The sequence below is a fragment of the Hypomesus nipponensis genome, chromosome 6 (assembly GCF_054491055.1).
Source record: "Hypomesus nipponensis isolate SF chromosome 6, ASM5449105v1, whole genome shotgun sequence".
Taxonomy (NCBI): Eukaryota; Metazoa; Chordata; class Actinopteri; order Osmeriformes; family Osmeridae; genus Hypomesus; species Hypomesus nipponensis.
The window spans coordinates 13,700,078-13,721,338 of NC_140366.1; the positions used below are offsets into that span (position 1 = coordinate 13,700,078).

General features: G+C 42.9%; 6 protein-coding genes across 7 annotated transcripts; 4 read left to right on the plus strand and 2 right to left on the minus strand.

Annotated features, from left to right (window-relative positions):
- Positions 1 to 20: 20 nt before the first annotated feature.
- Positions 21 to 1,370, minus strand: grcc10 (gene rich cluster, C10 gene). The gene is made up of 4 exons (XM_084699693.1): positions 1,234 to 1,370; positions 913 to 971; positions 651 to 827; positions 21 to 568 (listed from the first exon to the last, which is right to left on the minus strand). Exons 2-4 carry the CDS (start codon positions 962 to 964, stop codon positions 429 to 431), a joined length of 369 nt encoding a protein of 122 aa, XP_084555819.1. The 5' UTR covers positions 965 to 971; positions 1,234 to 1,370; the 3' UTR covers positions 21 to 428.
- An 81-nt stretch (positions 1,371 to 1,451) lies between these two features.
- saysd1 (SAYSVFN motif domain containing 1) lies at positions 1,452 to 2,621 on the plus strand. Its single transcript, XM_084699692.1, has 2 exons — positions 1,452 to 1,915; positions 2,031 to 2,621. The coding sequence occupies exons 1-2, from the start codon at positions 1,703 to 1,705 to the stop codon at positions 2,349 to 2,351; spliced, it is 534 nt and encodes a 177-aa protein (XP_084555818.1). The 5' UTR covers positions 1,452 to 1,702; the 3' UTR covers positions 2,352 to 2,621.
- Positions 2,622 to 3,388: 767 nt separating this feature from the next.
- On the plus strand, positions 3,389 to 6,901 carry LOC146287191 (26S proteasome regulatory subunit 10B). Its single transcript, XM_084699689.1, has 14 exons — positions 3,389 to 3,544; positions 4,190 to 4,269; positions 4,367 to 4,406; positions 4,503 to 4,555; positions 4,669 to 4,736; positions 4,863 to 4,977; positions 5,084 to 5,171; positions 5,262 to 5,323; positions 5,426 to 5,549; positions 5,652 to 5,713; positions 5,906 to 6,026; positions 6,291 to 6,371; positions 6,501 to 6,572; positions 6,676 to 6,901. The coding sequence occupies exons 1-14, from the start codon at positions 3,460 to 3,462 to the stop codon at positions 6,792 to 6,794; spliced, it is 1,170 nt and encodes a 389-aa protein (XP_084555815.1). The 5' UTR covers positions 3,389 to 3,459; the 3' UTR covers positions 6,795 to 6,901.
- Positions 6,902 to 7,172: 271 nt separating this feature from the next.
- On the minus strand, positions 7,173 to 9,821 carry cgrrf1 (cell growth regulator with ring finger domain 1). Of its 2 annotated transcripts, none has more exons than XM_084699691.1 (6): positions 9,799 to 9,821; positions 9,227 to 9,363; positions 8,841 to 9,018; positions 8,445 to 8,592; positions 8,147 to 8,254; positions 7,173 to 8,057 (listed from the first exon to the last, which is right to left on the minus strand). In XM_084699691.1, exons 2-6 carry the CDS (start codon positions 9,285 to 9,287, stop codon positions 7,683 to 7,685), a joined length of 870 nt encoding a protein of 289 aa, XP_084555817.1. In that variant the 5' UTR covers positions 9,288 to 9,363; positions 9,799 to 9,821; the 3' UTR covers positions 7,173 to 7,682. The 2 variants fall into 2 exon arrangements, with proteins under 2 accessions (XP_084555817.1, XP_084555816.1); XM_084699690.1 differs by having other exon boundaries at positions 9,628 to 9,815.
- A 49-nt stretch (positions 9,822 to 9,870) lies between these two features.
- Positions 9,871 to 16,809, plus strand: ddhd1b (DDHD domain containing 1b). The gene is made up of 13 exons (XM_084700732.1): positions 9,871 to 11,018; positions 11,161 to 11,358; positions 11,756 to 11,884; positions 11,993 to 12,140; positions 12,261 to 12,370; positions 12,471 to 12,577; positions 12,712 to 12,968; positions 13,082 to 13,154; positions 13,258 to 13,407; positions 13,508 to 13,572; positions 13,692 to 13,870; positions 14,369 to 14,596; positions 14,693 to 16,809. Exons 1-13 carry the CDS (start codon positions 10,256 to 10,258, stop codon positions 14,875 to 14,877), a joined length of 2,592 nt encoding a protein of 863 aa, XP_084556858.1. The 5' UTR covers positions 9,871 to 10,255; the 3' UTR covers positions 14,878 to 16,809.
- A 264-nt stretch (positions 16,810 to 17,073) lies between these two features.
- Positions 17,074 to 21,032, plus strand: stxbp6l (syntaxin binding protein 6 (amisyn), like). Its single transcript, XM_084699211.1, has 7 exons — positions 17,074 to 17,237; positions 17,503 to 17,666; positions 18,268 to 18,398; positions 18,487 to 18,823; positions 18,915 to 19,010; positions 19,542 to 19,708; positions 19,889 to 21,032. Exons 2-7 carry the CDS (start codon positions 17,513 to 17,515, stop codon positions 19,907 to 19,909), a joined length of 906 nt encoding a protein of 301 aa, XP_084555337.1. The 5' UTR covers positions 17,074 to 17,237; positions 17,503 to 17,512; the 3' UTR covers positions 19,910 to 21,032.
- Positions 21,033 to 21,261: the final 229 nt, after the last annotated feature.

Below are 21,261 nucleotides of genomic sequence, written 5' to 3' on the forward strand. Positions count from 1 at the left end.
AGAGAATAATTATTAGAATGTTACCAAAGTAGCTTTTATTTAATGCAGGTACATCCTTAAGCAGTAACAGATGACATATTGGCAGTAGACAAATAAGGTATAAAATAATTGAACAGAAGATTTGAGGAGGATGACTTTAGTCTGCTCTTAGACAACATAATAGTACATGGTGAAAATGGCCTCAATGTAAAAAAAAACAACAAAATAAATACATCAAGAAGCAATTTACAGTTCAAAGTAGCACTTATACATGCATTTCATTTTAAACCCGCAACGCAGTGAGTACTGAATTGTACTGTACTAGGTCTGTATTTAGTGTCTATGGGAGACAACTAGTTAAGTAACAAATGTTTCACTAGAATACACTAGGTGAATAAACATCATGAGATGAGCCGCAAAATTATGACAACTCGCATCCACATTGTAATTTATGAGGCTGGAATGCCCCCACCTATAGGAGGAGTTGACAGAGGTGGCAAGAGTAGAGACTTCAATTTAGCTGACATGGCTGCAATTTCAGGGTCCTGGGTTTCATACATCTTCACCAGTCTGGCAAATTTAAGGACGCCTAAAACAAAGATGAAGGTATGAGCAATCATAATAATCTACATATCTAGTATAGTTGTAGATTATGTGTGCATTTATCTCACCTTCTCCCTCGTTGTTGAAGCCATAAGCTTTGATAACCTCCTGTTGGATCTGTGTCGAGACCGGGAGCACAAGCTGCAACATCTTGCCCATGTCGTTGCAGGCACTCTCGCGTGCCTCTTCCATGCGGGCTGCATTCTCAGGCACCGAGAATGCTTGGATCACTTCACTGAGTACCACTGTAACAAAAGAGGGGGCAGCATGAGTGTGTGCCTACCACAGCTGACCGGACATCAACTTACGGTATGATCTGACAGCACTCACCTCTGGCCTGCTCAACAGTAAGGGTGGGCTGTTGTGCTGGGGCTGAGGCCATTCTGTGTCTGAAAATAAATATGTTTGACGTGGGACAAACTCAAATATGAAGGAACATAGCCTATAGCTTGTCATTTCAAACGGAATCACAAGTCAAACAGCTAGCTGACCTAGCTACGTATTTCTCTGCCCGTTTTGCCAGTAAACAAATTAATATGGGATTGAAATTATTTTAGCTGATGATACTTATTTGAAGAGCAAACGCACCGATCTTAGTTAAATACTATAACACTGGGTTAAAACCACGAGTTCCAAACGTTATTTACTCACCAGGACGTAACAATCTGCGGGGCAAGCTGCTGAACACTCGGCTGGAATGCAAATAGTTGGCAGAGTATACAAGTATACACCTGAACAGAATTGTTAGAGAGTCTAAGGGCTCAGGTCAATCCATATACTATACAGATCTACCCATTTACGACACACATATGTTTACGACATCCTGACTGTTTTCAGATCATTCTAGCTCCTTAACAGATGGCGAGCCTAAAGGTAAACAGAGACGTGGTAGGAATATCCCTGGTAAACAGATACGTGGTAGGAATATCCCTGATTGAAAACAGAAGTATATGTGTTGTGTAGTTTCAGTGAAAGTAGCTACATATTTTGATAGGTGTTAAATATCAAGTAATCGCATTTAGTACAATTTAATAAGACGTATGCTTTCAGTGCAGACGCTTCCTACTGACTGCACACCTTGCCACGCAATCTATGATCCTCTGACCAGTCTTTCTGGGATATGGAACGAAAACTTGCAGAGTTCAGAGCCAGAAGAAAAATTGAAATGGCTGTTGAAAAAAGCGAACATGCTGAAAGGCAAAATCAAAATCAAACAGACAACACTTTCCAGTCCGACAGATGTTATTCTGTAACAGCTGACGATAAGGCCGAAAAGGATCTGTCAGAATATCCAAAACCATCGCCTGTTTCACAGAAGCCCCACGATATGGTGGTATGTAGGCTAGTCACTGGTCGATGCTTAATCATCTACTCTAAACGGACACAGTAAATTAGTTAAATTAATGGTTGTGTTCCTTATGTTCTTTACTCTTTACTCTCTCCTTTAGCGTGTTCCTGATTGGCTGCTGGACAGTTCTTTTGGTCGCTGGCTCGGTTCCAAACGTCTAGCCTTCACAAATCTGACGTGGTTAAAGGTGTTGCTCTGGCTAGTTCTTTTGGGACTTTTTAACGAACTCGACTTTGGGTTACCATTTTTCCTCATATCACTTTTCTACTGGCTATATGAAGGGTTGCGCAGCCCAGCTGCCCGGAAACCTGGAGAGCTGAGTGCCTACTCTGTCTTCAACCCTGACTGTCAGCCCATCTTGGGAACACTCACAGCGGAGCAGCTTGAGGGAGAGATGGGCTACTTGGCACTTGGCAATTGATGAAATCGGTCAATCGATCGGCAACTTCCAACTGGACTGTCTATGAGCGGCTTTACTTAGGACTCAGGAATGTAAATAATTTCCCCACGATAATAAGTGCAGTGCATATTATTATTAGCCTATGTCATATGGTGCCTTCCAAACTGTTGATTTTCATCGTTGACATGACACTGTGCTTCTTGAATTAAATCTCATTAACAAGGTTCACAATTTTGACATACATTGTTACCTAAATATTTATAAATAAACTGATCTTCAGTGCTTACTGCAGCAATGATATCCGTACCCTGCTTTAAACCTTGAAGTCTAAACCGTCTATAGTCGTATGTCATTCCCACACATTTGTAGTAACTTATGTTGATTTGATCAGTGACAGTATTCCTCAAACAAAAACCATGAAGTTCATCTGTGTGATGTCAGGAATGTACAGAGGTTTCTGCCGGCTTCGAGAGAATAAACTAGCTAGATGGTCCACATTGTGGCTTTTGATTTATAGATGGAGGTTGTCTTGTTGAAGAATGATCTTCCATTATTAGAAAGCTCATCTCACTCTAGTTTGTAGTTATATAACAACCTATTTTAGTAGACATATGGTGAGTTATTGTGAAGAATTTGCACAAATATAATATTTATGTGCATGGGTCATGACAAGAACACAACCTATAGAAAGGTAATTATCAGGCATTTGACTAAAAGACTAAAATGACTACTGAATTACTAAAAAGTCTTCAGTAAAGTTTTACATGGGGTCTCTGCTGATTTCACTGTACTGATGGCTGAAATGTGCATGGTCAATTTTGTTTTGGGAAGACTTTGTAGTAAAAAAAATAATGTTAATTATATTAAAATATTAATATATATTAATTCAGTATAATGGCTTTCTGTCACTCATGACATGTATGAATTGTAAAATGTAAATATTGAGAATGTCACGCGGCTTATTCCAAAATTGGAAAATATATGCACAAAATATGTATACAATACAATTTGTCAAGTCAAACTACCATGCAGTAGACGGGGTTGCCACTGTACCTAAATACCACGGAACCTACACGTAATAGTTCACTCGCTTTTCCTCCCACAATCCATTGAGCTCCACCATCCAGTCATGGCCGATACTAGAGACAAGGGGCTGCAGGATTATCGGAAAAAATTACTTGAACATAAAGAGATTGATGGCCGTTTAAAAGAGTGTAAGATCTATTGTGTAGCTAATAATACTTTGATATTGTTAGTGGTGGAAAATTGTGACTATTAAAGTCACAAAAATATGCTAGCGAAACAATAGCTGTTGGCTAAGTCGCTTTGTCATGCAGCAACCACGACCATTGCAATGAATGGATTTTAACCTAGCTGTCTAGCCAGCTAGCTAGCTAGCCCAGAAGGCTTGCTAACCATTACCACATAACATTAGCAAGCTAGCTATTTAGCAGCTAGCCCTTAACTAATCTGTCCTAGCTAAATTTATTGAGAGACTAGCTAGCTAGCTTGAACTCGAGGTTTGTCGTGCTATCACCGGGAGCTAAAATGACTAGCGTTGCCACGAACTCTTGAATCACAGTTTAGTAAGCTTTATTTATATGTAGCTACCGCTAGCCAGCTGTGCTCGTTATGCTAGTCTAGCTAAACAAATCCATGTCTACAAGGATGACCGTGTAGAATCAGAAAGGGATGTATTCGTCATGAAAGTTTGCACAGACAAGGAATTTGCTTTGGCAGGAAGGGGCATACAATAAACATATAGGAATCTTAAATTTAAATAATAATGCACCTGAGTTTGATCAGAATTGTGTTGCGTTTGTATTTTTAAACTGAATTTAGCTTTATTTCACTTCTAGTGAGGGAGCAACTAAGGGAACAGACAAAGCAGTATGAAAAATCTGAAAATGACCTGAAGGCCCTCCAAAGTGTTGGTCAGGTAAGATGGTGTGCGTTGTATGTGAACGCAAAACACAAGTAAATGATCTTGTATATTTCCAAATATTGTTGACACGGTGTCTCTTTTTTTCATGTAGATTGTTGGTGAGGTACTTAAACAGCTGACAGAAGAGAAATGTGAGTAACACATAGTTAATGTGCCCTTGTCATGTTAAATTACATTGTGAGACACCTGTTGCTTTTTGATACTGAAGTTGAAAACTCTAATTCCAGTCATTGTAAAGGCAACTAATGGTCCTCGCTATGTTGTTGGCTGTCGGAGACAAGTAAGTATTTTTCCTGACCTGAGTTAGAATGATAATGTAATACTTCTGATCAACTCAGTAGTAATTTAGTCGCTTCACAGTTGAAACCCATGCTGTGATTTGTTTTCACACAGTTGGATAAATCACAACTCAAACCTGGCACCAGAGTGGCATTGGACATGACAACACTCACTATTATGAGGTAGACCAAAGGCATCAACTGTGTAGAACAGTCTCCACAGCTGACATGAATTGTCCCAAGATTCAAGGTGAATGTGTTCAAATATTCTCCAGTGGAAGTTCTTATGTTTTCCCTCCTTTCCCTCAGATATTTGCCCAGAGAGGTGGACCCTCTTGTATACAACATGTCCCATGAAGACCCTGGCAGTGTCTCATACTCTGAAATCGGGGGCTTGTCTGAGCAGATTCGTGAGCTGAGAGAGGTAAGTTTAACAGGAGCACTGTTATGATCAAGAGTATGCTATTATTGTATGTTATTCAACAGCAATAGAAATAATTTTATGACAAGCTTACTTTCTTTTTTTCTAGGTGATTGAGTTGCCCTTGACAAATCCAGAACTATTTCTGAGGGTGGGGATCATTCCCCCGAAGGGCTGCCTGCTCTATGGACCTCCAGGTAAGTCAGCAGCAGCCTGATCTCAGGGATGGGATAGCGTTTATTATGATTCATGAAGAATGACATATGTGTTCCTGTTCTTATCAATAGGCACTGGGAAAACTCTTCTTGCCAGAGCTGTGGCCAGTCAACTGGACTGCAATTTTCTCAAGGTGAGCAGCATTCCCCATTTTCACTTGACAAAATCTCTCAACAACATAGCAACCACAAATCGAAAGGCTCTTACCGTCATCTGAACTGTGTGATTTCTCCAGGTGGTGTCTAGCTCCATAGTGGACAAGTACATCGGCGAGAGTGCCAGGCTGATCAGAGAGATGTTCAACTATGCCAGGGACCATCAGCCTTGCATCATCTTCATGGACGAGATTGATGCCATCGGTGAGTGTTGTGATGCTCTTAATGCCTTTTGGACCAAGGAAGAAAATCTGTCCACAATTTTGTTTGAATAAATCAAGAGTGTGTCTGCGGTTCTTTAACAAGGTGGTCGTCGCTTCTCTGAGGGGACGTCTGCGGACAGGGAGATCCAGAGGACGCTGATGGAGGTACTGACGCTCATCCGAGAAGACTCTATTAATGTCCACAGCAAAACACTGAAAAAAGACCTTGCTTTATTTTGAAACTGTGTTCCTTTGTGATGATTGAAACTCTGTGATTTGTAGCAGCCATACTAGAAATGTAACGGCTTACTGGCTAACATCTTGCTCAGTCACCTACTTAAATCTGCCCAAACTCAGCTGCTGAACCAAATGGATGGCTTTGACACCCTACACAGAGTAAAGATGATTATGGCCACCAACCGGCCTGACACACTGGACCCTGCGCTGCTGCGTCCCGGAAGATTGGACCGCAAAATCCGTATGTAGTCCCTCTTCTGCTTCCTGTTCATTATCATTATGGGTATAGCTCATATATAGCACTAGTATAGAATTTGACAGCAGATCAAGATATTGCAGGTTCAAATCCCCCTGTACTTCGCTTTGGATAAAAGAGTGATCAATTAAGAAATTGTCTTTTACTTTCATTTACTGTCATCATTCTTCAGAAGCCACCATAACAACTTGTATTATCTACATTTGACAGGAAAGTAGAAAACCTGACCTCATTCTCCTTTTTTCCCAGACATCGAGCTCCCCAATGAGCAGGCCCGTCTGGACATCATGAAGATTCACTCAGGTCCTATCACCAAGCATGGAGAAATAGGTGTGTGAGCCCAGCAGAAAGACACTAGCATGACACATTTTGCACAGGTGTGTGTGGGCGGTCACATAGTTTAAAGGCTCAAATGGCTGCTTCTTCTTGTAAACACTGTTACCTGCTCTGGTATTTCAGATTATGAAGCAATTGTAAAGCTCTCTGATGGCTTCAATGGTGCTGATTTGAGGAACGTTTGTACTGAAGCAGGTAAACTGAGCATCTGTTTTATTGATACGTTTGAATCCTGTTGATGCTAAACATGAATATGGCACATATGGTGCTGGTTCTTATTCTTGTTTTCTTTCACCAGGGATGTTTGCCATCCGTGCTGATAATGAATTTGTCACTCAAGAGGACTTCATGAAAGCAGTGCGCAAGGTGGCAGATTCAAAGAAGCTGGAATCCAAGCTTGACTATAAGCCCTTATAACACCTATAAATGTGCTTGCGTGTAAATGTAGTTGGAGAGTTGAGGGAGGATTTGCTGTTGCTCGGTTGTATTCTGTGATTATATAAAGAGACCACCACCAGTAAAAACGTTGTATTTTTTTTTGTATGATTCCGAAAGCTTTGTTTTGGGAGAAACAGATCCTACATCTGTTATTTTATAAACTATTTCTATACAGTGTTGCCCATAAGTGACCTCAGCAATTGAAAACGGGAATGCATTCTGATGTTTTACTCACGGTAAATGTTCAGTTGGTTGAATTTGAACAGAAATACTCTTGCCTATAAAGGAGCAATATATGTACAAGCATATAACTGGAGATTTGTCACATTAAAGTCTTTGATGTAAGATACAGATAGCTTTCTATTTTGTGAGAATTTAATGATCCTGCCACCTACTGGTCAAAACATTTATTGATGGGATGGACTGAAGAAATTCAACCTAGAAGCTAAATTCTATGTATTGTAAGTAATGCATAGCACATTTATAAACATCCCCTTGATATTGTTGTGAATTTCCATAAATACATAGCACTTTTGACTTTTTTGCTACTTTTTTTCTGAAACCTATTGGCTTGAAGACTGAAATACATAGCTTGATCATATGTTATATTTAGCCTGCAACACATTTACAAACTGGTGTTAGGCATGAACCAATAAATATTCTGTGCATTACATATTAGAATTTGTTTTACAAAACAATTATTTCTCTTTCCACATACACTCATCAACATGATAAAATAAAGCATGTGGTTTAAAGACAAGTATCAAGGACTACCAAGTATCATATCATGTCTATGATAGCATAATTCCCTTCAAATAATACTGAAACATTTTATGTCCATATATACTACCAATGACCTTTAGAATCCTACTCATTATCATCCTCCAAATATTCTTCCTCATCTTCCTCCTGCTGCTGCACAGGTGCCTGCTGGGATAGAGCAAAGGACTCCAACACGAACGCTCTACAGATGGGGCAGTGTTGAAACCGTGAGACACAGCCGTCACACACACAGGCGTGCCTGCAGGGCAGAAGGACCCGGTTCACAGGTGCGTTCTGACACACCACACAATCTTTCCCCTTTCCTTCTGACCACTCCTCCTCTTCCCCTTCCTTCAGTGCTGCCTCTGTGTCGTCATCCTGCTGGTTGGGTATCATGTGCAGTGGCTCAGGTACCTCTGTGTTGGGGTCGGGGTCAGTGACCCCAGATGACCCACCAATATCCGCAGACATGAAGAGTGGCTGGGGAAAACAAACAAGTTACAGAACAAATGTCAACACTTTACACCAGAATATCAGATACAACTTGTAAAACTGTAGTGCTATCACACCTTTAGCTCATACATGTTCCCTTGTGCCGTGAGCAGGTATTGAAACAGGATCCGTCCTGAAAGGCTATACTTCTCATCTGGTACATGAACCACTGAGACGCTGGCCACCTGAACAGCAATAGAAGACAATGATTACAGCACCATACGGGGCAAGCCACTACAGAAAGACATCCTGGTTAGGATGTGGACTCCACTAAAGGGTTAAACCCACTTACGTGCTCATCACATATTATTTATATGTTTTCATTTAATAAAAATGAGTATGTTTAGCTGTACAATTCCGGTTACAAGGACTCACTATGTTGTACACATCTCTGGCTTCGGACTCGGCCAATGTTAGGAGTGCCACCAGGGGATACCGTTCCCTTGGCAACACTCCGAAATCTGTGATGCCTAGATCAGCTGGCATGTCAGCATGTCGCTCCTCCATGTCATCGCTGCCAATACTAAGGGCATGGTTAAAGGAAGGATCTGACAACATTAAAGTGCTTTGAGAGGCATATACAATAAGCCATAGCATCACATTTGAGGAAGGTTTGAATTAGAATGATGACCTGTGTAGAATTACACTGAAATGTCAGTCTAATAATATTATAAAAAATGGTTCAATTCAACATAGACTACATGCACTCAAACCAAACCCTACCAGATAACTAAAATTGGGTAGCTGGGCTGCTATCTGTGAAAAAGGTACTGGAAGCTCTGGCAGTGGTGGTACTGGAAATGTAAGGCCTCTTGAAACTGCTGAGGGGTGCTGAGCCTGGGTCCATGCTGGTGGTTCTGGAGCGCTCCCTGCAAGGCGTGAACCCCACAACCCCAGAAACAGCTAAGAACACAGGGCTCCAGGCAGCAGGGACGCAGAAGAACACCATCTGAAGGAAAAGTGTACTTGTAAGTTATAATGAAAAGCCATGATAGAACACCATTACTCCATCACATGCATCATCACATGCCAATCGACATGAATGCAGAGCTGTTTTTAAAGAACAAATCATTCATTCATGACCATTCCATCAATTACGGAAATATTATGCAATGCTGCTAAGAATATGGGCAAGAACGTGCAAAACCAAATCCTACCAGTTACAGAGGCAACGCCTGAACCTATTTCCAGGGCGAAAGGATTGGTCACCTGCACCATTCTCTTCTCTGGAACAGGTAAGACAGACTCGGTTTCATCTGAGCTACGCAGAATCACGGGAACATCAAAACCAAACCTACAGCGAAGAAAAATAAGATTCGATTCAGAATTTGCATGCATTTATAAAGACTAGTTGAAGCCTAATACAACTCGACTGATACTACCAAGACAGCTGCTGAACATTAAAAAATATTATTCATTTGAATAAGCTGCCAACTTAAAACACGGACAAATAATTAAATAATGTGTTAACTACGACACTATCTGTCAGAAGAGTTTCTGATGTCATAACATGGTTTGCTAATCATGGTGCTAAATTGCAAGGACCACTGTAACCTACCATCCAAGAACCATAGCAGCTGTAACAACGAAGCATAAGGATATGACACTTATATAAAAAAGAGGAGAATACTCGTACAACATGACTAAAAACACGGCTGCCATTTTTTTTGAGTGTCTGAGTCTAAATAAACAAATGTATTGTACAGATAGGATGATAAACAATCCTCACGTCTTCCATGGCTAGAATTTCCGCCTCAACTACGGTGTCCTGTGTGAATCATTCCCCCCCTTGCGCATTTTTCTCACGCATTTGGGAGGAGCACGTCGCTACCATTGTAAGCTGTAGTAAGCAAACGGCAGATTGGCATGCGAATAGGAAATGTGAACAGGTAGATTTCCCAAGAACATGTAACAGCCAACATGGATCCCTGATTTTTTAATTTAATGAACATCTAGAAGCCTCTTGCTTGGTCTACCAAGATAAAGCGACTGTGTCGGCCACAGATGATGTCAGTTGCGTTGAACAGGGGGAAGGTTTTCAAACCGTTATGCCTGGATCCCAAACACTTCCGACAAATAAGGTAAACGCGAGGCTGTCTACGAAATTGTATTGCTGAAAACATTTCAAGACCCTCCTCCGTTTTGGAAATATTATAATTTTTGACATATAAAGGAGCAATTTAAATATGGACAAGTCAACCGTCCGCCAACAGAGCTCGGAGAATAACTCTGTCAGCAGTAATGACTGGGATATGGCAAATGATGTGTTTGTGTCCTGTTACGAGGATCCCATGGGCGAGAGTATTCACGGCGAGATGGACTCAGTCCAGTCCGGTTTGGACAGACACCTGCCACTGCTGCGAGGCGAACACCGGTTATCGCAGGACGGCATGATATTGGGCCTAGTGGAGGAAGCCTATTCTGGCTACCATTCTCATTCTGATACAGGAACAACCTATCTGGAAATCACAAACGACCCAAACTACACTGAAAGTGATGGGAATATCACTACAAAAAAACGGAACCGCTCTAACAGTTCTAGGCACCGTGGCGAGGTAGTAACAGAGCTCGGACCTGAAGAAGTGCGGTGGTTTTACAAAGAGGACAAGAGAACATGGAAGCCATTTGTTGGCCACGATTCTTTGAAAATTGAAGTAATTCATCGCAAATTCTGTGAATTAAACCCAGGAACAGTCAAACGCCAGGGTCCCATCGAAACAGAGGACACAACGACTGGCTCCGAGGTGCAAGCGGAGGACGTCACAGAGGGGGGAGCTGTTAATACTGAGCCAGTGACAGCCGAGGAGAAGAGTAGTAGGGATGGCGTATCTGTGACAGATGACAGGGAGTTGGATTCTATTAACATCAACGTAGAGGCAGTATGCGTTAGAGGGGGTCTTTATGAAGTGGATGTCAAAGAAAAAGAATGTTATCCTGTGTATTGGAACCGTGAGTATAGTTAATTTAGACTTTAGCCTACTTCAGAGTTTTTGAAGTGTGTTGTTGACATCATTGGAAGGGTGAGTGCCATAGATATGGTATGCTGAACAACGTGTTGAACAAGCATGACCACAGAGTTATCCGTTCACAGAGCAGGACCGTATCCCTGTGATGAGGGGGCAGTGGTTCATCGATGGCACTTGGCTTCCCTTGGAGGAGGACGAGAGCGACCTCATTGAACTGGAGCATTTAGCCTGTTTCCGGGGGCAGCAGATGAGGGACACCTATGAGGCAGAAGTGGTGCCGACCACCGTGGACGGCAAGGATGGTAAAGTCGATGGACTCCTGGGTAAATTTGTGTGCTAGCCGGACATGACTGTTTCAAAACATGGTATAGGAATCGCTGCTATTCAGGAAGGTCACAAGGCAGGTCAGGTGACCTTATTTTAGCTGATTTCAGCGGAACTGTAGGACATTCAGAAGCTCATCTGTGTGAGTGGAAGCCACGAACATGCTCATAGTTTTTAGACACACACATGCACACACACACACACACATGCACACACACCACATCTTTCACTCAAGGAAAGACAATACTATGTTATGTAAACACACACACACACAGTGTCATTCACAAAATCCAGTCTCCCTGTTTGAATTTCCAAGCGCTAAGTCCCAAGAGAAATTCATTCACATTAAACTGAGGAAAGTAGGTTGGCGTTAATTAATTTGTCTGACTCCCTCAGCTGTCCACAGTCTGAAGCTGAGCCGGAACCATGTGGATTGGCACAGCGTGGATGAGGTGTATATCTACAGTGATGCCACTACCTCCAAGATAGCACGAACTGTCACTCAGAAACTGGGATTCTCCAAGGGTTTGCATCCCCACTGACACAGAACTACATTGCGTGAGATATGAACCCAAGTCCCTTTTCGACAGTGTTCCTGTATTGAGGTGTAACAATGTGTTCTGCACCCCTTAGCCTCCAGCAGTGGGACCCGTCTCCATCGAGGCTACGTGGAGGAGGCAGCCCCTGAGGACACCTCACCTGAAACCACGCACATTGTCTTTGTGGTGCATGGGATCGGCCAGAAAATGGACCAAGGTCGCATCATCAGGAACACCAGCATGTGAGTCATCCAGCAGGATGCAGGCACTGCAACCATATTGTTGTGACAGAGTGGACTAAAAAAATAAAAGGCCTAGAAGGTTCAGTGACCCAGTTGAAACAGAACGATTTTGGTTTGTAGGATGCGAGATGCCGCCCGAAAGATGGAGGAGAAGCATTTTTCTGATCGTACCACAGAGCACGTTGAGTTCCTTCCTGTGGAATGGAGGTCTAAATTAGCTCTGGATGGAGGTAGGAGGATGGCCTGTTACCCTTGACTGATGGAACTGAATGTACTGTATTATAACCTTGATGTCTCTCTCTCTGTCTTTGTGTGTATGCACTGATACAGACACAGTGGACTCTATCACTCCAGACAAAGTGCGAGGACTCAGAGACATGCTCAACAGCAGTGCCATGGACATCATGTACTACACCAGCCCTCTTTACAGAGATGAGGTGAGAGGGGACGCCTCTCTTTGTCTCTCTCTCACTTTTAGACATGTTAATATACAGTCACTTTCCACAAAGACGATCGATATGTAAATGACATACTGCAATGGATATGTTACCTGTGTCTGCATTTCCTACAGATCACTCGAGGTCTGACTCTGGAGCTGAACCGTCTCTACACGCTGTTCTGTTCGCGGAACCCAGAGTTTGAGGAGAATGGGAAGGTGTCCATTGTGTCCCATTCCCTGGGCTGTGTCATCACTTTTGACATCATGACGGGCTGGGACCCCGTACGCTTCCATCATCAGGAGGTCCCAGATCCTGAGGAGATCAAAGCACGCTGGCCAAGTTACGAGGAGCGCCAGCTCCAAGAGCAGCTCAGACTCACTCGACTCAGGTAGTCAGCTCTCCCTCGCCAGCTCTGTGATGCGTGAGTGTGTGTGTGATATACATACAGGATGAGATCCCAACACTTGCTATGCCATGCTTGTTTGGCTCTGACACGGGCAGGTTGAGGGATTTGGAAGACAAGTTCCAGGGTTTGCAGACCTCATCAGAAGCCGCCCCTGCCTTGAAATTCAAGGTATTTTTGACAGATCATAGAATGTATTTGTGTATGATCTTATGTCCCGTAATTCTATCTAGGTTCTCCCACTCGACACCTCTCTACCATACGTGTGTTCTAGGTGGAGAATTTCTTCTGCATGGGTTCACCCCTTGCTGTGTTCTTGGCATTGCGAGGGATCCGACCAGGAAATAACCGAACTCAGGACCACATTTTACCCAAATCCATCTGTCAACGTCTCTTTAACATCTTTCACCCCACTGACCCAGTGGTGAGCCGGGATTTAAATACAATAACACAGCCGTCAATAAGCCTGAAATGGCTTCCTGTTATATTTTTTTGTAATGTACTGTACGGGGTTGTATCTGCAGGCATACAGACTGGAGCCCCTTGTCTTAAAACACTACAGCAACATTTCACCTGTCCAGATACACTGGTGAGTTGTGACTTGTACACAGATATCTTTGGCGAGGCACCAGTGTAAGGAGCCAGAGGACCTTTTCCCTGCATTAAATATAACTGAACATGTACATATCGTCTGTTACGTGTTTGCAGGTATAACACCACCAGTCCCACACCCTACGACCAGATCCGTCCCACTCTGCTGAACCCCCTGAAGGAGAGTGCTTCTGTGTCGGACACGGAGAGCATCCCCAGCCCCTGCACCTCTCCTCCACAGGCCCGCAGGCACTACGGGGAATCCATCACCAATCTGGGCAAGGCTAGCTTCATGGGTGAGGAGGGGATGGAGATGGAAGTAGGGATTGAGTACCTGTGTGAATGGGATGATGAGGGAGGCGGTGGGAGGGCTATGTGCTATGGTACTTGGATGTTTTGGCCATCCTCAGGGCCTTGTTGTGTTTTGGACAACATTTGAATTTCATGTGTTAGTATTTTCGAATGGTTTTGTGATATCAGCATGGACTTAGCCACTGTTTGCTTTTGGGAAACAGAATCAGCTTGCATAGCTGATTTGGGAGCAAGGCCAGCACGCACAGCCTACACAGATCAATATAGAGCAATTAGGACATCTTTTGGACTGACAGCACAGGACCCATGATCTTACTGCTTCCTGTATCCATTAAATACTCAGCATTGGGAGTAAAGTGCACTCTTAGACAACAACAATAATGTAGAGTAGCTAAGAAGCCTATAACCCCCCTGTGTGCTGTATGTAGTTGCGTGCTTCAGTGTATTCCTACTTGAGTGTTCCTCCTTTTTTGCCTGCCTAGGTGCGGCTAGTATTGGGAAGGGCATTGGTGGAATCCTCTTCTCTCGCTTCTCTCGCTCCAGTGGTCAGGTAGGCGGATTGGAGGAGGAGCCCTCTGATTCTGAGGGCGGGGCCTCTGAGGTAGAGAATGTGATAGGGGAAGAGGGTGGGGCTACAGAGGTAGAGGAGAGGAAGGAGGTGGAGCCCACCATGTCTCAGTCCACCTCAGCTATCCTGGATAACACCTCATGTAAGTATCGTCACCCCATGCAAACAATATACTTCTAATAAGAGGTCTTCTGCTTTATTTTTATGAATATGTGGCTGTGTGTTTCCTGTTTTACAGTGGAGTTGGAGAGGCGCATTGACTTTGAGCTGCGAGAGGGCCTTGTGGAGAGCCGCTATTGGTCGGCCGTAACCTCCCACACAGCCTATTGGTGCTCTCACGATGTGGCTCTGTTTCTCCTGACCTTCATGTATAGACAGCAAGATCCAGCGGAAACCACTGATGACAGTCCAGAATTATCATAACACACACATGCTTTTCTTAGAATTTCACTCAACACATTTCATTGACCCACAGTTTACTCAGTGCATTAACCTTTGACCTGACCCTGGTACCCACACAGAGCAGATGTAACTGTGCTTTAGAAATCACTTCACAGACATGTTGTGTCCATTTGATCAAAGACGTTTCCTCTTGCTCCCCCCAGAACCTGAACCTGACTGTTTAACCTCTCACACTATTCTTCTACCCTGTGACTGTGTTAGTGACAGTCTCTCCGACTGCTAAATCCAATGATGACTGTTCCTTTCCCCTGTGTCCCTGAATGATAACGTGTTTCCATGAGCACCTGTCCATCAGTCAGGACCCAGCAGTGACTGTGACTAGACCCTCTGCTACTGTAGCCATAGCTAAAGCCTCACCTCTCTCAGCATGCAGCTTCAACTCTCATTCAGTGTCTGGCCTGTTGAGGGAGTCACATTTGTACCCATCTCTACATATTGTATTGCCTCAGAGAAGAACATTTCATTTCAATCTATTTGATTCAGACTTGTGAGAAAGCCAACTTGGAATTGTATGTTAGCCTTTACACTGGAACCATTAAGAAAGTATGCCTATCTAATTGAATAATAGGCCTGCTTGTTCAGCTTAAACTACTAGGACCATTTGAGTAATTGTGAACCGAGTCATGTTTACTGCAAGTGCACAACAGTGTATCATGTGGAAAATGATTTTGTTGCTTTTTTGAGAAACTCAAACTAGTGGCCAAATATTTGTTGATCATCATAAAATTGCCTGGTGACTGTTTTTCTCTTCGATTATATGTGAGAGATAAACACTTTGTCCAAATAGTTGGTCTTGATACAACAAAAAACACTATCTTACCGACACTGACATGTTGCACATGAATTTCAATTTAACTGCACTTTTTAGTCAGGCAACAAACAAGTGTTCACACATGAAGGACTCATGCAGAATGTCACATTTTCAACCACGGGTTTGTGTTTTAATCTTTGTTGTAGTACAGGGACTTGGATAACACAACAGCTACAATATTTGGTCACATTTCAGTTTTATTGTAATGACAATTGATAATTCAAGAAGAATTGAAAGTTAAATCAATCGTGTTTTTGGTCATAATGAAGCATGATATGCAGTATGTACAGGCCATTTATATGGGCTTTGTTGAAGATTGTCTTGCTATGATTTAAGTGAGGGACTAAAGCATGCAGAGAGTAATTTAAAGCCAATTGGACAGGTTATTTTTCAGATTTATAAGTTGATTCAGATATTGGATAAGGTTTTTAATCAAATGAATTGCCCTTACATTGATTGATGTAATTTCATTGTGGTCACCAGTCAGAAACGGTTAACATTTGCCATATTTTATGTTACCATCAGTTAGTTTTTATTTATTTAAGTTTATACTTTATTTTGCAGATATGTTGTAAGTTTTTCATGCTATGTGTCTGTGTTTCTCCATTGTGAAGTTTTACCCCTTTACCTCAGTAGCGTATCTAATATGGCCTTTGGTCTTAACAGAAACAGAATTATCAATACTTGTCTCCTTAGTTCTGCTTATACGTGTTGACATATCACACTGTTTAACAGAAAACTAGTACGCTTATTCCTCCTGCTCTTTAGGATACAATATAGCCTACCAATTCCTGTGCCATATCTTGTAAGTGACAGATGTATTCTCATACGTTTACATAGAGACTCCATGCTAGACAAACTGAAAGTACTGTGCCCTTTAGGAAACTGAACTGTTTTGTGATTTGGGTAGTTAACCCATCAGTTGTATCTCCCATTGCCTTGCACAAGATGACACTATTTTTGTCATGCCCACCCTTTCTAACCTTGGTATTCTGTTCCCTCTTCAAATGAATGACGTGGTGCTTTAATTACCTTGGTAATCTTTTTGTTTTTCATTAAAATAAATCTCTGCACCTCCATGACTGTGGCCTTTTTATTTATGTTAAACAATTTTACATAATTTATTGTATTTTATAGCGTTAATGACATTAATATGAACAGGTGTTTCAGATCAAGTCTTAATCAGCACAGCCCCAGAAAAAAAAGCCGACCGTGATCATGTTTAGTTTCGGACAGACGGCGGCGATTCATGCAGCAACCTGGCCATTCATTTTTAAAGCACATGCCACCCCCACCCCACCCCCCACGTGATATTTAAGTTGTTCAAACGGGATAGGACCCACCGTTGTGTCGCCTTGTGCTCAAGGCACGCCATTGTGGTGTGCGGTGCGAGTTTTAGCTGTAACCGCATAGTTTTAGGAAAGGTCGTTTAACGTTTAACCGAGATAAACTTCGGCTTCTTAAATTGTGATTGTTTGATAAACTCTTGACGTCTTTTTAACCACAACAGGTAAGCTAAAACTGTTTTGTCTTTTTAAGTTATTGTGGAATGTGAAATAAGGTTTAGGTTCAATTTAATTGAAATCAATTGATTAATAAAGGTTTACAATTTAGGGTTTAATCTCTATTTTATGTTAGGCAGGCTACTCTGTACACCAGATGTAGGTGACCTGTCACCTGTGATGTAATTTGATAAGCTGTATATTGATTTGAGCAAGAACACTAGCTACAATTTTTAATTTAATCCTTTTTCTCACATTACCTGCATGTATCAGAACTTCAAACATGACGATCCAGTCAGCCATCAACAAAGAGGTTTTTGTCCCTCGTGATGAACGGATGCTGGTTGCTGTGGAGGTGAAAAGGAGAAAGAGGAAAAGGGTACCCTTCCTACCCACAGGAGGAAAGGGGGATTATGCTACATACATCTGTCTGTCAGGTAGACTTCTATACCACATCTTTCATTTACTTTCCTGTTGCATCATTTTGCTTACTTTACTGCTTAAACAGAAGCATTGTTTAGCAGTATCAATCAGCCATTGTCCTGGGTGATAAAGGGGTGCCAGTGTTTATTGGGTTAAGTTGTAGCTCTAAAAAGATCATTAACGTGACATTAATATTGTAGCTAACTGGTCAAAATTGGATGTCAGAGGGTGGTGGGGTAGTTTGTGTTAGCCGTGCATGGGAAAGTCATCCATCCCGGTTGTTTAAGCTCCCTACCCTGTGTCTGAATACAAACTTCCTCTTCTCAATTACAACAGACTGTGGTGGGTGTCCTCAGCTGGTACAGCCAGCCTCACCCCCTCACCCTACCCCTAACCCCCTATCTGCACCAGCCCAACTTGCACCCATCCTCTTGCCCATTACACAACACTAGTCATGTTAACTCAGTATGATGAATGGTTGTTAATGTAAATATTTAGGTTGTTTAAGGTCAGTCAATCCAGGAGCATTGTATTTTATGTATTCTAGGTAACCGGATTTGTGCTTATTTGTCTGTGTGTTTGTTTGTCACTTGACCCCCTCCCCCCACACCTCAGTGACCAATAAGAGGCCAGCTCAGCTCCTCGTGACCAAGGTCAAGAAGTTTAGTGGCTCTTCCTCCTTTACCAGGCGCTCTCAGTGGATCATTGAGCAGCTTCGCCAGGTCAATGGTATCAACCCCAAAAAGGTCAGCTCTGACTGTCCTTCCCTGTTATCACAGTCTATTCAACCCTCCTACAAGTAGAGTCTGAACCTTCCATGTACCTTTCTTCCAGGACTGTCCAGAGTTTGATCTCGTGTTTGACAATGCCTTCGACCAGTGGATGGCCAGCTCAGCAGCTGAGAAGTGCATCTTCATCCAGATTATGTACCATGCCTGTCAGACCTACTGGCAAGGCAAGGAGGGCAGAGTGGCCCAAGAAAGCAAGGCGAGCAGGGAGGGTCAAGGTGCCCAGGGGGGCACTGTGGTCAGGGAAGGTGTGGTGCAGGAGGATGTAGAGGGCCAAAGCACTCTACTGCATCCAAAAGGTCAAAAGACTCCTGGCCAGAAGAAAAGCAAAACTGGGCTCAGAAAAACAGAGTTTGTCAACTGTCAGTCTAAACTGACCGGAGGTACAGGAGCTTATGTTTTATTGTTTTAATCATTATTGGGGATGGGAATTAAACCATTGAACATCTGGGTGTTTGCCTGTGTTTGTCCCAGACGCCTGCACCATGAACCTGGTCATCTATCGCTGCAGGGTCTTCTTTAAACGTATGAAGAACATGGTCTCCAACCAAGGGCGCCCTCTGAGCAGAGGTGAGGAAATCAAATGGCCCTTATTGAAAAGCCCACTGGCCCTGTCCTTCCTCCATCCTTGACCTTACCTCTACTTCCATGACCTTTTGAGCCATGAATGCGCCATTTATGTTCTTGGGTTCCTCTCCCTCAAGCGCCAGGGGTTTTGTGCATTGTGCTCTGCTACACCTCTGTGTTGCAGTGAGAGAACGCCCCTTCTATTGTATAGCGGCCAAATAAGAGGGGACTTTGTTTTGGCTAGGAGGGGTCGACACAAAGCCCTGCCTTCAGGGCCCTGACCAGTTAGCGTGATTGAAGGGGGCGCTGTGCCTCTTGGCGGACACAGACAGGGGGATTGTGATGGGCGGGAGAGGTGCCAGGCTGGGACGGGGGAAGAGGAAGACAATAGCAAACCCAAAACTGACCCGTTAGGTTGGGACTCACTCCTAGTATTTAACTTTGACGTTGTGTTCTTATTTCTTTTAATGATTTAACTCTCTTATACTGGACAGGTTCCTTTTAGTGTAATTCAAACTGACCTGTGCTGTGCAGGTTTCCAGCACCCTGTTGACCAGAGGCTCCCGAGGAGCGGCATGGGTAGTGTAGTTCAGAAGGCCAGCCTGACTCTGACGGAGCGCAGCAGGAGACTGAGCCGTGCTGAGGACAAGACTGTGGACCTGATGTACAGAGCCCAACAGTTTGCAGACACAGCCCACAAGGTAAGATGCACGACCGTTAACAAGACTTTGTCAAGCAGTCTAGTCCTATTTGGCCTACTTTAAATAGTTTTCCTCCATTGACAGTTACTTGATAGTTTGACAACCTGTATTTAAAAGGCATGCTTTCATATTTGTCATGAACTGGTGTTTTCTGTATTGATTTAAATGTTTCTCCTTTAGCTGTCCCTGAAGAAGAACTAGAGGTTTCCTCCTGTTGGATCCAGAGTGAAGTCATTGTCATGTATTTTACTATACCTAATCACTTATTCTACTAACGTTGGATGAGGACCAGCCTGAGCCTCATGGACATGCTAGAAGTTTCCTCGTCTTAAACTGCATCAACAACTGTCTCCGTCCAGTGGAAAATCACAGGACTTTTATATAAGCAGTCAACAAGACGAGTCTGAAGACCCCAGCTTGATATTCCAGCTACTGACCTTTCACCTCTCGGAGAAATCTTTGGGATCCTTTTTAAACTTGCAGCTGTTCAACCATGGGGTGGCTAGACATAGTTGACACACTAGGTGGCGCCGATGTGTTACAATGCACCAACTGCATGCTAGTCCCTTTGCAGTATGTTGCCATGTTAACCTCCGGTTTGATGGAAGGTGTTGTCGAAGTTGTAAGGAATGCTGTTACAGGTTGCCTTCCGAGTTTTGATGATTGATATGGGTCCAGTTTGTGGTCTCTAGAGTGGATAATTCCAAACCAGCTACAGTAGTTTATTTCTGACTCTTCTGTGTTGTCTTAAAAAAAAAATATGCAAGTCATGGTTTTGATATGAAGCTGTCATGGTGACAGTACATGCGGCAATGCTGCTTGTTCTTTTCAAAGGCAGAGCAAGAGAAAAGGATTACAGCATTTCAGATTGAAGCATTTTAATTGTTTTTATAATGAACGCTTAATTTTTTGGAAAGAACTAACTTGAACCATGTGAATTATCCAATTTGGTTTATTGTCAGGATTGGCACAGCAGTGGAAGAGAACCGGTACTACTGGAAAGCTGGTAGTGGAGGAAAGTGGAATTGCATGGTTGATAATGCACTGTGGTTTTCACCTCAATTGTATTGCCTGAAGCACCTTAAGTCTCTCACTATTGTTTTGAAAATGGACTAAGTCCAATGCCCTTTCCCTGTTTTGTAAAACAAAATGAACCTTGTGAGTAACCTGAATTCAAAGTGTTTTTGTCATGTCTTGTCTACTCTGATTTTATGTCTGTATGTCTAAGGTTGCTGTTCTTGTCTTTACCATTTGTCTTGTCTCTTAAATGTGAGTCGTTGAATTGTTACAAATGTTTTACTTTTCATGAAATTGGGTCCTTGAATGAGGGTTGAGTGCAAGTGAAATGCTAGGGTTGGGTATGTGGAACTGGGTTAGACCAACTATAATGGTATGGAAGGAGCAGCAAGGGCCAGGGTGATTGGAGGAGTGGAACCCCTGAAGAGGTTTGTGCTGAGGGCCTGTAGGCAGGTGCTAGTGGAAGTGTTTTCTAGCTATAGTTGAACTGGACTTTTGATGATTAATTTCCAAATTACCGGGGAATGCTTAATCTG

What these genes read in the sequence shown, in the direction of transcription:
- grcc10 (XM_084699693.1), bottom strand. Translation starts at nt 964, where the DNA reads ATGGCCTCAGCCCCAGCACAACAGCCCACCCTTACTGTTGAGCAGGCC. An exon ending in TACTGTTGAGCAGGCCAGAG is followed by an intron (nt 828 to 912) that starts GTGAGTGCTGTC and finishes CTTTTGTTACAG; the next exon opens with TGGTACTCAGTGAAGTGATC. An exon ending in CTTCAACAACGAGGGAGAAG is followed by an intron (nt 569 to 650) that starts GTGAGATAAATG and finishes TCTTTGTTTTAG; the next exon opens with GCGTCCTTAAATTTGCCAGA.
- saysd1 (XM_084699692.1), top strand. Translation starts at nt 1,703, where the DNA reads ATGGAACGAAAACTTGCAGAGTTCAGAGCCAGAAGAAAAATTGAAATG. An exon ending in AGAAGCCCCACGATATGGTG is followed by an intron (nt 1,916 to 2,030) that starts GTATGTAGGCTA and finishes TCTCTCCTTTAG; the next exon opens with CGTGTTCCTGATTGGCTGCT.
- LOC146287191 (XM_084699689.1), top strand. Translation starts at nt 3,460, where the DNA reads ATGGCCGATACTAGAGACAAGGGGCTGCAGGATTATCGGAAAAAATTA. An exon ending in CCTGCTCTATGGACCTCCAG is followed by an intron (nt 5,172 to 5,261) that starts GTAAGTCAGCAG and finishes TCTTATCAATAG; the next exon opens with GCACTGGGAAAACTCTTCTT. An exon ending in GGACGAGATTGATGCCATCG is followed by an intron (nt 5,550 to 5,651) that starts GTGAGTGTTGTG and finishes TTCTTTAACAAG; the next exon opens with GTGGTCGTCGCTTCTCTGAG.
- cgrrf1 (XM_084699690.1), bottom strand. Translation starts at nt 9,731, where the DNA reads ATGGCAGCCGTGTTTTTAGTCATGTTGTACGAGTATTCTCCTCTTTTT. An exon ending in CCAGAGATGTGTACAACATA is followed by an intron (nt 8,255 to 8,444) that starts GTGAGTCCTTGT and finishes ATTGCTGTTCAG; the next exon opens with GTGGCCAGCGTCTCAGTGGT. An exon ending in GGAACATGTATGAGCTAAAG is followed by an intron (nt 8,058 to 8,146) that starts GTGTGATAGCAC and finishes TGTTTTCCCCAG; the next exon opens with CCACTCTTCATGTCTGCGGA.
- ddhd1b (XM_084700732.1), top strand. Translation starts at nt 10,256, where the DNA reads ATGGACAAGTCAACCGTCCGCCAACAGAGCTCGGAGAATAACTCTGTC. An exon ending in GAAACTGGGATTCTCCAAGG is followed by an intron (nt 11,885 to 11,992) that starts GTTTGCATCCCC and finishes TGCACCCCTTAG; the next exon opens with CCTCCAGCAGTGGGACCCGT. An exon ending in TCACCTGTCCAGATACACTG is followed by an intron (nt 13,573 to 13,691) that starts GTGAGTTGTGAC and finishes ACGTGTTTGCAG; the next exon opens with GTATAACACCACCAGTCCCA.
- stxbp6l (XM_084699211.1), top strand. Translation starts at nt 17,513, where the DNA reads ATGACGATCCAGTCAGCCATCAACAAAGAGGTTTTTGTCCCTCGTGAT. An exon ending in TCAGTCTAAACTGACCGGAG is followed by an intron (nt 18,824 to 18,914) that starts GTACAGGAGCTT and finishes TGTTTGTCCCAG; the next exon opens with ACGCCTGCACCATGAACCTG. An exon ending in AGGGCGCCCTCTGAGCAGAG is followed by an intron (nt 19,011 to 19,541) that starts GTGAGGAAATCA and finishes TGTGCTGTGCAG; the next exon opens with GTTTCCAGCACCCTGTTGAC.